Source organism: Malaclemys terrapin, chromosome 1 (genome assembly GCF_027887155.1).
Source record: "Malaclemys terrapin pileata isolate rMalTer1 chromosome 1, rMalTer1.hap1, whole genome shotgun sequence".
Taxonomy (NCBI): domain Eukaryota; kingdom Metazoa; phylum Chordata; order Testudines; family Emydidae; genus Malaclemys; species Malaclemys terrapin.
The window spans coordinates 28878441-28890505 of record NC_071505.1 but is presented as its reverse complement, the minus strand read 5'-3'; the positions used below and the strand labels follow the sequence as shown (position 1 = coordinate 28890505).

The 12065-nt window shown below is 41.8% G+C and overlaps 1 protein-coding gene across 1 annotated transcript in view; it reads left to right on the top strand.

Moving 5' to 3' along the window:
- Positions 1-11828, top strand: part of LRRK2 (leucine rich repeat kinase 2) — a 140905-nt gene extending 129077 nt beyond the window's left edge. The window contains exons 48-51 of the mRNA XM_054018958.1: positions 2470-2622; positions 4169-4377; positions 9334-9405; positions 10138-11828. Coding sequence (XP_053874933.1) covers positions 2470-2622; positions 4169-4377; positions 9334-9405; positions 10138-10259 — 556 coding nt within the window. The 3' untranslated portion in view covers positions 10260-11828. The remainder of the gene's footprint in view (positions 1-2469; positions 2623-4168; positions 4378-9333; positions 9406-10137) is intronic.
- Positions 11829-12065: the final 237 nt, after the last annotated feature.

Genomic DNA, 12065 nt, shown 5'->3' with positions numbered 1-12065 from the left:
CCTGGAGAACTCCCTTGCGAAACTCCCTGTTAGCAGCCCCTGGTCGCAAAGCTCCCTGGTCGCTTGTGCGCTGCTTTATAAAGCCCTGGCCTGTATGAATGCCCCGCCCACTGATTAAGGCTCAGCCACTTACCAGAGGCTTCTAGCTTTCAAACCTTCCTTTGAAGCTCACAGCTTCCAACTGCCAGCCACAGCACACGGTCCTTCAAACAACCAAAACAAACAAACAGACTGACAAACACAAGCTCAGCACACAGCAAGTAACCCTCAAACACAAACAAACACACACTACAGACAGTCACTTACCCCAAAAGGTTGCTGTATTGCTCCTCCTTCACCTGGAGAACTCCCTTGCGAAACTCCCTGTTAGCAGCCCCTGGTCGCAAAGCTCCCTGGTCGCTTGTGCGCTGCTTTATAAAGCCCTGGCCTGTATGAATGCCCCGCCCACTGATTAAGGCTCAGCCACTTACCAGAGGCTTCTAGCTTTCAAACCTTCCTTTGAAGCTCACAGCTTCCAACTGCCAGCCACAGCACACGGTCCTTCAAACAACCAAAACAAACAAACAGACTGACAAACACAAGCTCAGCACACAGCAAGTAACCCTCAAACACAAACAAACACACACTACAGACAGTCACTTACCCCAAAAGGTTGCTGTATTGCTCCTCCTTCACCTGGAGAACTCCCTTGCGAAACTCCCTGTTAGCAGCCCCTGGTCGCAAAGCTCCCTGGTCGCTTGTGCGCTGCTTTATAAAGCCCTGGCCTGTATGAATGCCCCGCCCACTGATTAAGGCTCAGCCACTTACCAGAGGCTTCTAGCTTTCAAACCTTCCTTTGAAGCTCACAGCTTCCAACTGCCAGCCACAGCACACGGTCCGTCAAACAACCAAAACAAACAAACAGACTGACAAACACAAGCTCAGCACACAGCAAGTAACCCTCAAACACAAACAAACACACACTACAGACAGTCACTTACCCCAAAAGGTTGCTGTATTGCTCCTCCTTCACCTGGAGAACTCCCTTGCGAAACTCCCTGTTAGCAGCCCCTGGTCGCAAAGCTCCCTGGTCGCTTGTGCGCTGCTTTATAAAGCCCTGGCCTGTATGAATGCCCCGCCCACTGATTAAGGCTCAGCCACTTACCAGAGGCTTCTAGCTTTCAAACCTTCCTTTGAAGCTCACAGCTTCCAACTGCCAGCCACAGCACACGGTCCTTCAAACAACCAAAACAAACAAACAGACTGACAAACACAAGCTCAGCACACAGCAAGTAACCCTCAAACACAAACAAACACACACTACAGACAGTCACTTACCCCAAAAGGTTGCTGTATTGCTCCTCCTTCACCTGGAGAACTCCCTTGCGAAACTCCCTGTTAGCAGCCCCTGGTCGCTTGTGCGCTGCTTTATAAAGCCCTGGCCTGTATGAATGCCCCGCCCACTGATTAAGGCTCAGCCACTTACCAGAGGCTTCTAGCTTTCAAACCTTCCTTTGAAGCTCACAGCTTCCAACTGCCAGCCACAGCACACGGTCCTTCAAACAACCAAAACAAACAAACAGACTGACAAACACAAGCTCAGCACACAGCAAGTAACCCTCAAACACAAACAAACACACACTACAGACAGTCACTTACCCCAAAAGGTTGCTGTATTGCTCCTCCTTCACCTGGAGAACTCGTATACGTCTTTGCCCAATATACATACATTGCATATGATTCCTCACCTCTAATTATTAAGAGGCTAAAATTTTATTGTGATGAAGATACCAAAGGTCTTATTCATATATCAGACTGTGAGGCTGAAGTTGTTGAGCATACAGACCTCACCCCAAATCAGTGAGGCAGAAGGATGCTCTTTTCAAATTGCAGAGATATTATGATAAAAGTTTTCACAGTCATGGGATTTGTAAGAGATTCAAATTACTAAGTACTCAAAAAGGTTGCCAGTAGAGTTAAAAACAGAGGTAAAGCAGACTGGGCAGAATCAGGCTGCACCCATTTTGGGTCTGGTCCTGTGTTGTGCTGAGCAGTTCTCCAAAAGAAGTCAAAAGTCCTTAGCAGCTTGCAGGATCTGGCCCTTTGTTAGAATAGGAAGAAGCGCTGTTTGTTCTGTTGTGACCTGACAAATATGTTTAGGGAAAATTTGTTAATAGATACTGAACTTGGTTCTACTTCCACAGAATTCAGTGGTAAAACATCCATTGACTTGGTTGGGAGCAGGAGCAAGCACATTAAGATTTCCCATATCTTGGACCAATAGTTACATTATAGGCCTGAATCTGATCTCACTTAAAATGGTTTTATACTGGTGTAACTCCACAGATTGTAAACGTTCAGATCAGATCCTTTATTTTTAAATTGATCCAGACCCACTTTGTTTTTAGGCTTCGTGGGTCTGTAATTGTAGGTAGAGCTTACCTATTAGGAATATAGAATACATTTAATATTTTTTTTTCTCTTTCTTAGATTCTGTCACAAGGCTTACAGTGATGCAAACATTATTTCAATAGCAGTGGACAAATCCATCTACTTGGCTAAGAAAAACAGCCATTTTGTGGAAGTTTGGGATAAGAAAACAGAGAAACTTTGTGAACTAATTGACTGTGCACATTTTCTAAAGTAAGTGTCTTATTTTATACTGTTGGTGTTGTGTGTAATAGATGAATAGTGGATTCTTCTGGGAGATTGTCTAGTGAAATACTTCACATTTTGGGGGTGGTGGGGAAGGGAATCACTGGTGAGACCAGTTCTGTTGTCAGGCATGGCTTTTCTTTCCCCTCTTCTGGTCCTAAGTTTTGGACTGGTCCAGGCAGGCTCTCAGGATTTTTCCATGGCCTTCATTCTTGAGCTTCTGTTATTTTTACACCAAATGTTTATTTCACCGACTACTACCCAGATTAATGCTTTAACTCTGTGGGACTCCTGTCCATGCCACCACAGCTGTGGACTGACATAGGATAGTCAGGTAACATTATTATCTCCCACCCTTTGCTCCATGCCCAGATTGAGAACACAGGCAAAATATCTCAGAATTTCAGATAGGGTGGTTTAATTTTGCTATCTATTGCTCCTGTCCTTCAGAGCCTAACCCTACAAGGTATTAAATGCCTCTGGGCCTTTTGAGTGCCCTCAAATCCCATTGAACTCAAGAAACTGTGAAGGTGTGACGCTGAGATGAGGGCATATCAGGAGTTACCCAGGAGATACTCAACAGCGCACGGCTTCTGCCTTCAAGAAAAGAGATTCTAAGATGCCAGAAGTGATCACCATTAGTATTAATCCATGATGTAGTAGCTTTTCCTCCAATGTATAAAATGCCCATACTGGATCCTCTGGGGACCATAACTATAACACATATACTATATGCAAACATATACAACTACACACATATGGTACACACAACTATATGTATGTACATTAATTGAAAATAAATCTACTCGTGCTAATAAAATTACTCATATTAGCACATTGCAAGAGGAAATCCTGGCACCTGAAGGGATTTCATTTTTTGGCAGGGGAGGGTGTTTTAATTTCTTTTGGTCTGTACAGGGATTTCTCTTCCCCACCCTCTGCCAGTCTTTCTTTTTCATATAGGAGAGAATTTAGAATATGGAAGGGAAGCTTTCATTTCTGAGTTTCTTTTATCCCCAATCCATAAACAGTACTAATTAGATTGGTAACCAAAATACCTTAAAATAGAGTCCCCATCCTCAAATTACCTCCTGCTAGGCTACACAAGCCTAGTTAATTTAACTCTTTGTACACACTTAGCTTCCCACCTAACAAAGCTGGTGAAAAGGAGTGCTGTATGTCAAGTCTGTTTCATTCTCATGCTGCTGTGAGCAGTAGCATTCCCTTTTAAAGACTAGAACAGGGAATTATTCAAATACAGCTTTGAGAGTCAAAGAGAAAGGAGAGCTACCCGTGTCCAATTTAAAGCCCTGTTCAGGTTGCCCAAGTTAAGACTGATGGTTCTTAAAACTTCAGTAGTTTCTTCCCAACTTGTTTAATTTAAGGAAGTTTCTTAGGTTGGGATTCATGCAGTCTGCATTGACACCAGATTTAAAATATTTTGTCCCGTGCAAGGGCGTCAACTTAGCAATTATCCAATGAAATCTCCATGTATGCAAGCAATTTTTAATACAAAATCTCTTCATATTTTTAGGGAGGAAGTGGTGAAACTAAATAAAGAATCAAAACATATAGTGGCTTATTCTGGAAGAGTGAAGACCATCTGTCTACAAAATAATTCTGCCCTCTGGATAGGAACAGGGGGAGGATATATCCTGCTGCTTGATTTAACAACACGTCGTCCTATACGAATAATACACGATTTTTGTGACTCTGTTCGAGTCATGCTGACAGCCCAGCTAGGTAAATATTCAAAAGAAACAATCTTTCATTATAGAATTATTGACAATTCCTGTTTGACATGACATTCCGTGAACTAATTAGAATATTCATTTTTTTCATTCACTCTATTCTATTTGCATGTTTAATCTAACCAATCTAAATCCTTATGTCAGTAAATACCAAAGAATGTGCTACTGGTGCTAGATGTGACAGCAGTGGCTCCCGCACTTTTTCTAGGAAAGCTCCACTTGTGACCAGTCGCATCTCGCTCACGCCCCTTTTGTGCCGTGCCCCCACATCCTTCTGTCCATTTTATTTCTCCTGTTCTGTCGGCCTGTTTTCTCTTTCTTCATTCTCTTTTTTCTTCATACATAATCATTCTTTTTTGCTTATTTGATTTGTGGCACCCACTCTCAGTTCTCACTCAGCAGAACTCTAATTGGTGCCTCCATAGGGCAGAGTTACATGTGCAGCTTGCAATTCAGCTGTGTGAAGTAGGAGCAGAGAATAGAAACTTGGGTTAGGGGGCTGCTGTCAGAGCCTACAGCTTTGTATGTATGAGCTACTCCTGTCGCCATGGCCACCTCTATGAGCCACTGTGGAAGCAGGGACTGAAGGTGGGTGGTTTTAAAGGAGTTACTTCTGCTTTACACATAGCCACAAGAGCACATGTGCAGAGGGGTCAGATTTGGGGTATGGTAATTTTCTCCATCCCCACTGTTCTTCTGTGTCGCCCAGACTAATCTAGACATCCCCAGGTTACAATACATTATAGTGCAGGGATGGAAAACTTAGGTATATGTATTATAATAAAATACTCTGGGATATTGCACATGGACTACATTCACCTTCTAAGAAACACCCCTGAGCTGTATCTCCAGTGTCAGCGTGGAATAAAGCATGCCCATAGTAGGAAAAGTGACTCTAAAGCTAACATTGTGGAGTTCCCACACTTATTATATTCCTGTTCGTTAATTCCATACTTTAAAGCTCTGATATCTTCTCATTGGCATCACTGTAAACTTAACCTGGGATCTGAAAATCCAATCTGTTTTCTTTCTGCATCACTGACTCTATTAAATATACTCTACAATCAGACTTAGCTGGTGATGATGATGATTCATACGGCAGAATAAATTTCAGTTCACTCTGACTAACCCTTCAAAATGTATTGGCTCTGCAGTGCTTCAAGCAATAAAAAAAGTTTATTTTCATAAAGGAAGCAGAGAGCACATAGGTTGACTGAGAAGGTGTTTTTCCATTGTTGCTTTTTTAACTATGGCCCCAATCCTATAAATACAATGGCTTCCATGAACCCCTGACCCTGTCCAGAGACACATGGATTCCATTTGCAAGATCAGGGCCTATAACAGCAGTTGTATAGAGTACTTAGGTCTCTAGATGACAGAGTGCCAGCTAAATATTAATTATTAGAAAGTCAGTATTAGATATTTCTCTTCACTGTAGTCCTTATAGTTACAACTTAAGTGCCTTGTTACATTGTAAATAATAATTATGGCTAAAATTTTGTATATTTTTAGTAAAAGTCATGGACAGATCACAGGTAATAAAGAAAAATTCACGGAAGCCCATAACCTATCCCTGACTTTTACTAAAAATATGCATTACAAAATGAGGAACTGCAGAGGCCTGGCTGGGAGCTGCAGGGTCCCCCCATCACCCCAGCTCCAAGCTCAGGTAACCCCCTGCCAGCTGCAGTGGCTTGGAGCTCAGCACACCCCCATAACCTGTGGTGGCTCGGAGCTCTGGGGCAGCCCGACTGCCCAGGGCAGCTCCTGGGCACCCTGGCTGCCCGTGGTGGCTCTGTGCTCTGGGGCACCCGCGGCAACTGGGAGGGCAACAGGAAGGGCACCCCCGCCACACATGGCGGCTGAGAGTTCCCCGGAGTCCCGCTGCCTGCAGTAGCCAGGAACTCAGGGTCTCCCTGCTGCCTGGGAACTCCAGGCACCTGAGCCCCACCGCCCCAGCTCGGAGCTGCGGGGCAGCCCTGCTTCCCGCCGCGGCTGGGAACTCGGGCCCCTGCAGTTCCCAGCTGCTGGGGGCGGCCGGGGATCCTATAGCTCCAAGGTGCCAGGGGCCCAGAGGTCTCTGGAAGTCATGGATTCCATGACCTCCATGACAAAATCGTAGCCCTAATAATAATTCACTGCTATTTTATTTAATGGTGTCGAATTCTACAGTGATAGGATCCTAACGAGTACATTTACAATAATACTAGTTTGTTGATTTTTAAAACCTGGATTCTCAAATTCTTAGTTTTCAGGCACCTGAATCTCCAGAAAAATCAAATTCTGCATATGGAAAGATAATGGTTTAAAATAAAGAGCTTAATTTTGTGTGCTCCATGCAGTGTACTTAGTTTTGTAGATATAAGAAGTTAGGTTAAATTTTGTGTCTATTTTAACAATCAACTTTTTTAGTCAGTTTTTCCATGTATTTATTTAAGTGTTTTACCCCTGAATGCAAAGACTGTACAGTTTTGAAGAGAATTATAAGAAACAGTCCAAGCCTTACGAGTAACTCTTCAATAATAGAACATTGCTTGTATGAGATAAAAGGAACTAGGGAAAAAGTACTTCAGTATTAAATATAGTTTCAGTTTCAAGATTAAAATACATATTTCAATCAAATATAAATATTTCAGGAGAATAGAACTTAGCCAAATATTGTGAAATTATTTCATTTTTCCACGTGACTATTGTAAATAGATTCCAGAAATCTACTAATAGATACAATAGGACAATTGGGTTGTTAGAGGATGTTCAGATATTCAGATTTACATCTGCAGTTCATTTTACAAGCACAAATTTACATCTCCAGACAGGGAGGCGGGGCCTCAGTCCAACTGAAAACATGACCCTTAATACTTCAATCCCTCTCATGAGAATAGTTGAAACTGTTCATTATGGGAAAGAGTATAGGGAAGCTAAGACAGGGATAGTTCCAAGCTACAAGGTTCAGATCAGATTGAAATTTTCCCAAATCTAGGTATATTTTGATCTATTGTGTACATTATGGGCCATCTGTACTCCTGAGTGAAACGGGTGATGTTCTGTAACAGCAATGAACTAGCCTGGCTATCCAGCCCCTACAAAATGTTGCATCCCAGAGGGGTAAGGAGCTCTTTGACACATACACAGATGTATTTTCCTATCATTTGGCTCTGCCAGTGTGCTATAGACAAAGCAGGAAGACATCAGAGTGAGAGGAGCAAGCCTGTGAAGTGCAGGAGATCAGACTCTGTGGCGGATTAGCCACTGAGCCAATGGGGCCTGTGCCCAAGGACCCCAGAAAAATGTGTGCCCCATGCCCCAACCCTGCTCCCCTCACCTGTCCGGCGCTCCTGCCGTGGAGCAAGGTCAGGACCAGGAGCTTGCCCTGCGGTTGCTCCGCCACCACAGCATTCCAGCCAGGGGTCAGGGCGCGGGGGCTTGCTCCACACGCCCATCTCTCCCCCTGCACCAGACGGAGTAGGGTGGGGTGGGGTGCAGGTACGGGGGCTTGACCCACTCCACAGGAGCACCGGGGGTGGGTACTGCAGTTGGAAGGGTGGGGAGGGGCCCCCCCACTTGCTCTGACCCAGGGGCCCCACAAATCCTAATCCGCCCCGGTCAGACTAGATGATCCCGATGGTCCCTTCTGGCCTTAAAGTTTGAGTCTGAGCCTTCTGTATCACAGTTAACTAGTTTTTTTGCATTTTCCATTATGTAATAAGATTAACAGCATGTCACTTGGTAGAACATTTAGGGTATGTCTACATAGCAGTTGGGACATGTAACTCCCAGAGCCAGGTGACCTACACCTGCCAACTCTGCTTGAGCTACTGCCTAAAAATAGCAGTGTGGAGGTAGCAGCACAGGCTAGCCACCCGCGTACATGCCCTGGGCAGGATTGTACTTGGGTGGCTAGGCCAAGTCTCTGCCCATGGTTCCGTGGCCACACAGATATTTTTAGCTCATGTGTATGTCTACCCACGCTGGGAATCATACCTGCCAGCAGCTGTGTAGACATCCTTAGTCTGCTCTGTTTGAACTGTGAGTTTAATAAAAGTTCATATCCTTCCATGCTTCAACACTAAAAACTAAACATGGCATCGTCGCCAAAAATTCTCCCTTCACTGCCATTTCGATTTTTTTTAACTTTTGGCAATCTGTAGTGTATTCACAAACAGCATCTTCTTTACAACCTGTTTACATTAACTGTATACACTGATAACCTAGAATTTCCTCTAATGGTTTTCTGTAACAAAAATGCATACTGTCCTTACCTAGAATCCTGAAATGGGAAATCTGTACAATCCAGAAGGGGACAGGAAACACTGTTCCAGATGTCAGTCACCCATAGCGGGCAGAGCTAGCCCAGCACAAGGAGGGCGCACTGTGTATTTTCATAGTGGGATAACTGCTGCTCTAGCAAGCGCTCCCTGCGAGACCCAAGAGGAATTTTGGCTGATTCAGGCAGAAGCCCTCCTGGGACTCCTGGCATGGCCTCTTAAACCTTCCACAATCCCAGCTTTGGTAATAAACCAAAATCTAGCCTTATATATGCTCCATAAGACACAGGGACAAAGCCTGTCCTCACACCCACATTCATAAAACTTTAACATATTTTCACGGCATTTTTTTCTTTACTCTACTCAGTGAGGCTGGATGGGTGCAAATGAAGGTAAATGATTTACAATATTTATGTAATTTGTCCTTGATCTTTGATAAATCCCTCATATTAAATGGGGGCACGCACACACACACACACACGCTGCATTTTTTCATGTCACTTTTTGATTGGTAATGTTGAATTTTGATTTTTTCTAACAGTAAAATGTATAATATGCATTAGTTTACTGAAATCTGCTTTCTTTTCTTTCAATGGTGCATGTAATCTGCTTCTTCTGCTCTTAAATGAAGTGAAATCCAAGTGCTAGTTAAAATTAAAATCTAACATTTTATTTTTGAAAAGGGAGCCTCAAGAATGTCATGCTGGTTTTGGGGTACTGCTATAAATGTAATGAAGACAACAAACATCAGAAAGGTATCTGGTAATTTATTTTACTAATCCATATTACTTACGTTGTAAAAAATACTGTACTCTTTTTTTTTTTTTTAAGATGTCTGTTAGGAATTTGATTATATCATTTGATATATTTTCATTGCAGCTTTGTGGTGATTTATTGTTGTCTGTGTGTTTCTAGACTCCTGCCAAATTGAGCCTGTAAAATAGAACAATGGCATATTAATATAAAATTAAATGTGATATCAGGGATGGGTTGATTTGGATAAAAGAAGAACCAGACAAACCTTTGCTCAAAATTCTAACTGAACCAGAGCCTCTTTTAAGGGTCCCTGATTATAACTGTAATAAAATCCTTTGCCTCTTTACTGTATGTAACAATATCCAAAATTATACCTACAGTAATCAGAATTGAGACTAGGAAGCCTTGTCCCGCAAGTAGTCCTTTCATCCCCTTTCTCCACTGAACCCAGTGAGACTGCTTCGAGAAGACAGGACTTACTCCCTGCATAAGGGTTGCGGGACTGGGCTCACACCCAATATAATCTGAGCCATAGTAAATGTAGGGTTCAAATCGGTTTTCATTCTATTTTAATGATTTGGGCCTGATTCTCATTTACACTAAAGGTCATTTACATTTCCAGATCTATTATTTCTGACTATAATTAAAAACAAAGCAGCAGAATCACTCTTGTAATGCAGTAATTGTATCTGTGCAGTACTTTTCAAAGTTTTTTAAAATTATTTTTACAGAGCTGCAGTCGTGTATGTCTGTGTGGGACATTAAGCTGCCCTGTGAAGTACAAAACCTGAAAAAGCACATTGAAGTGAGACAGGAATTAGCAGAAAAAATGAGAAATTTTTCTTTGGATTAAGGAACCCTAGACAAGTGGAGAGTCACCTTGTTTCCCAGTTTCCCATTGGTTTAAACTGCTACTATATATTGCATTGCTTTTTTGTTTAAGAAACAAAGGGAAGTGATGGTCGTCCTTCAAAATCATGAAATATCAGAAGAAATAAGGAATGTTTTTATTTATAATATTTTGATGTATAATATTTTGAAGGAGTCAAAACTATTCACTCAATCTGCTTTCAGCAACACTGGTATAACTCCAAAGTATCTTTATTGGTATATTTCTGATTTTGGTTACACCAGCATAAATCCAGAGTAACTCCAGAGGATTAGATTCTGCTCCTAGTTACATCCATCTATATGCAGAGTAACTTCATTAAGTTGACACTATAAATGAGAGCAACGTTTAGGCCTCACTAGATAGTCTGCTGCCTGCATAGGTGAACTTTACTGATGGTTTATGTTATTAGTTAAACTCATATTTAATCATTTTGATTATATGAAAGAAAACATTGTCCATTATCTGATGGATAGTACATCTAGTTACTGAAATGTATATAGCCTAATTTACAAAGCACAGGCTGAATAGGTCAGGCTTTTTTCTTTCCTGTGTACATTAGAGTTTGGCAGTTTTTAGTCTGTTCATAAAAGGCTGTGCACTGCAACAGCAAAGACAAAATTCAGAATGAAAGTGTCTGTGAAGATAGTGCCTTTTTTGACTCTGAGTGTATGCCTGGCACAGGGCAATGCAATCTCATTAATAGAAACACTATTGTTTCATAACACATTCACACATGTAATTCGACAACTCCCTTTGCATGGTCAAGAGAACGCAGGGTAAAATTCTAGTTCTGAATGTTGCTGTACACAGAATGTGGTATGACATGGTGCTTCTCAGGTAGCTATAAAGTGCCTATGGAGTATTCACGCAATAGAATTGTCCAGTTTGCTTATCTCAGTCTGAAAAAGAATGAAAACTATAGTATTCATATTTACCATGTGTGCAAAATTTACCATCCAGCCTTGTTATGAGCCCTTATATTGATATTTTTATAGTACATAGTGGAGCCTGCAGGCATCCAAGAATGGGCTACTTCTTGCCTTGTGTAACCCCACTGTGAGACTGCTCACACACAAACCTACCTTTATTCTGGAGATACCATTTTATTGCTCTATATCCATTAACCCAATTGTCTGACAGCATGACTCAGTGCCTTACTTCTGTCCTTCATACCACAGACACGTGTCTTGATCCCTAAGACCAAGATCATCTTCACCATAACAAGCCTGCAATGGCAGGGAACAAAAAACCCAAAGCTGTGCAGCAGAGCAAGGTGTTGCCACCAAACAAGTCCCCCTCCCTCCAGTCTTTTACAGTTATAAATAATTCCCAAAATAAGATAACGGAGAACATAGAACCTTCTCAAAATGAATCAATGTTTGGCTATTTGGATTTTTTTCATATGTGCACTGTTTATAATGTGTTTGTGTTGTATTATGTGCTATGAATAATGCTATTTATATGGGATTTTATAATGCAAAAAATACATTATTTTTATCATAAAGAAATAAACTTAAATATCTAATGTTATTTCACATGCTGAAGTCAGTTTATAAATCATGTTGAAGTGTAAGCCTTGTATCTATTTATTGGAACACTATTTTGTGGATATACGTTTTCACAGACAATTTTCCAATAGTATGCTTTATTTCTCACAGAATTTCTATATAGCTGGGGCCTGACCGCTTATGTGCAGGAGTCTATCAAATTCGCAGCCATGAAAATTGTGTCATGGACTGTGAAATCTGGTCTTTTTGTGTAACTTTT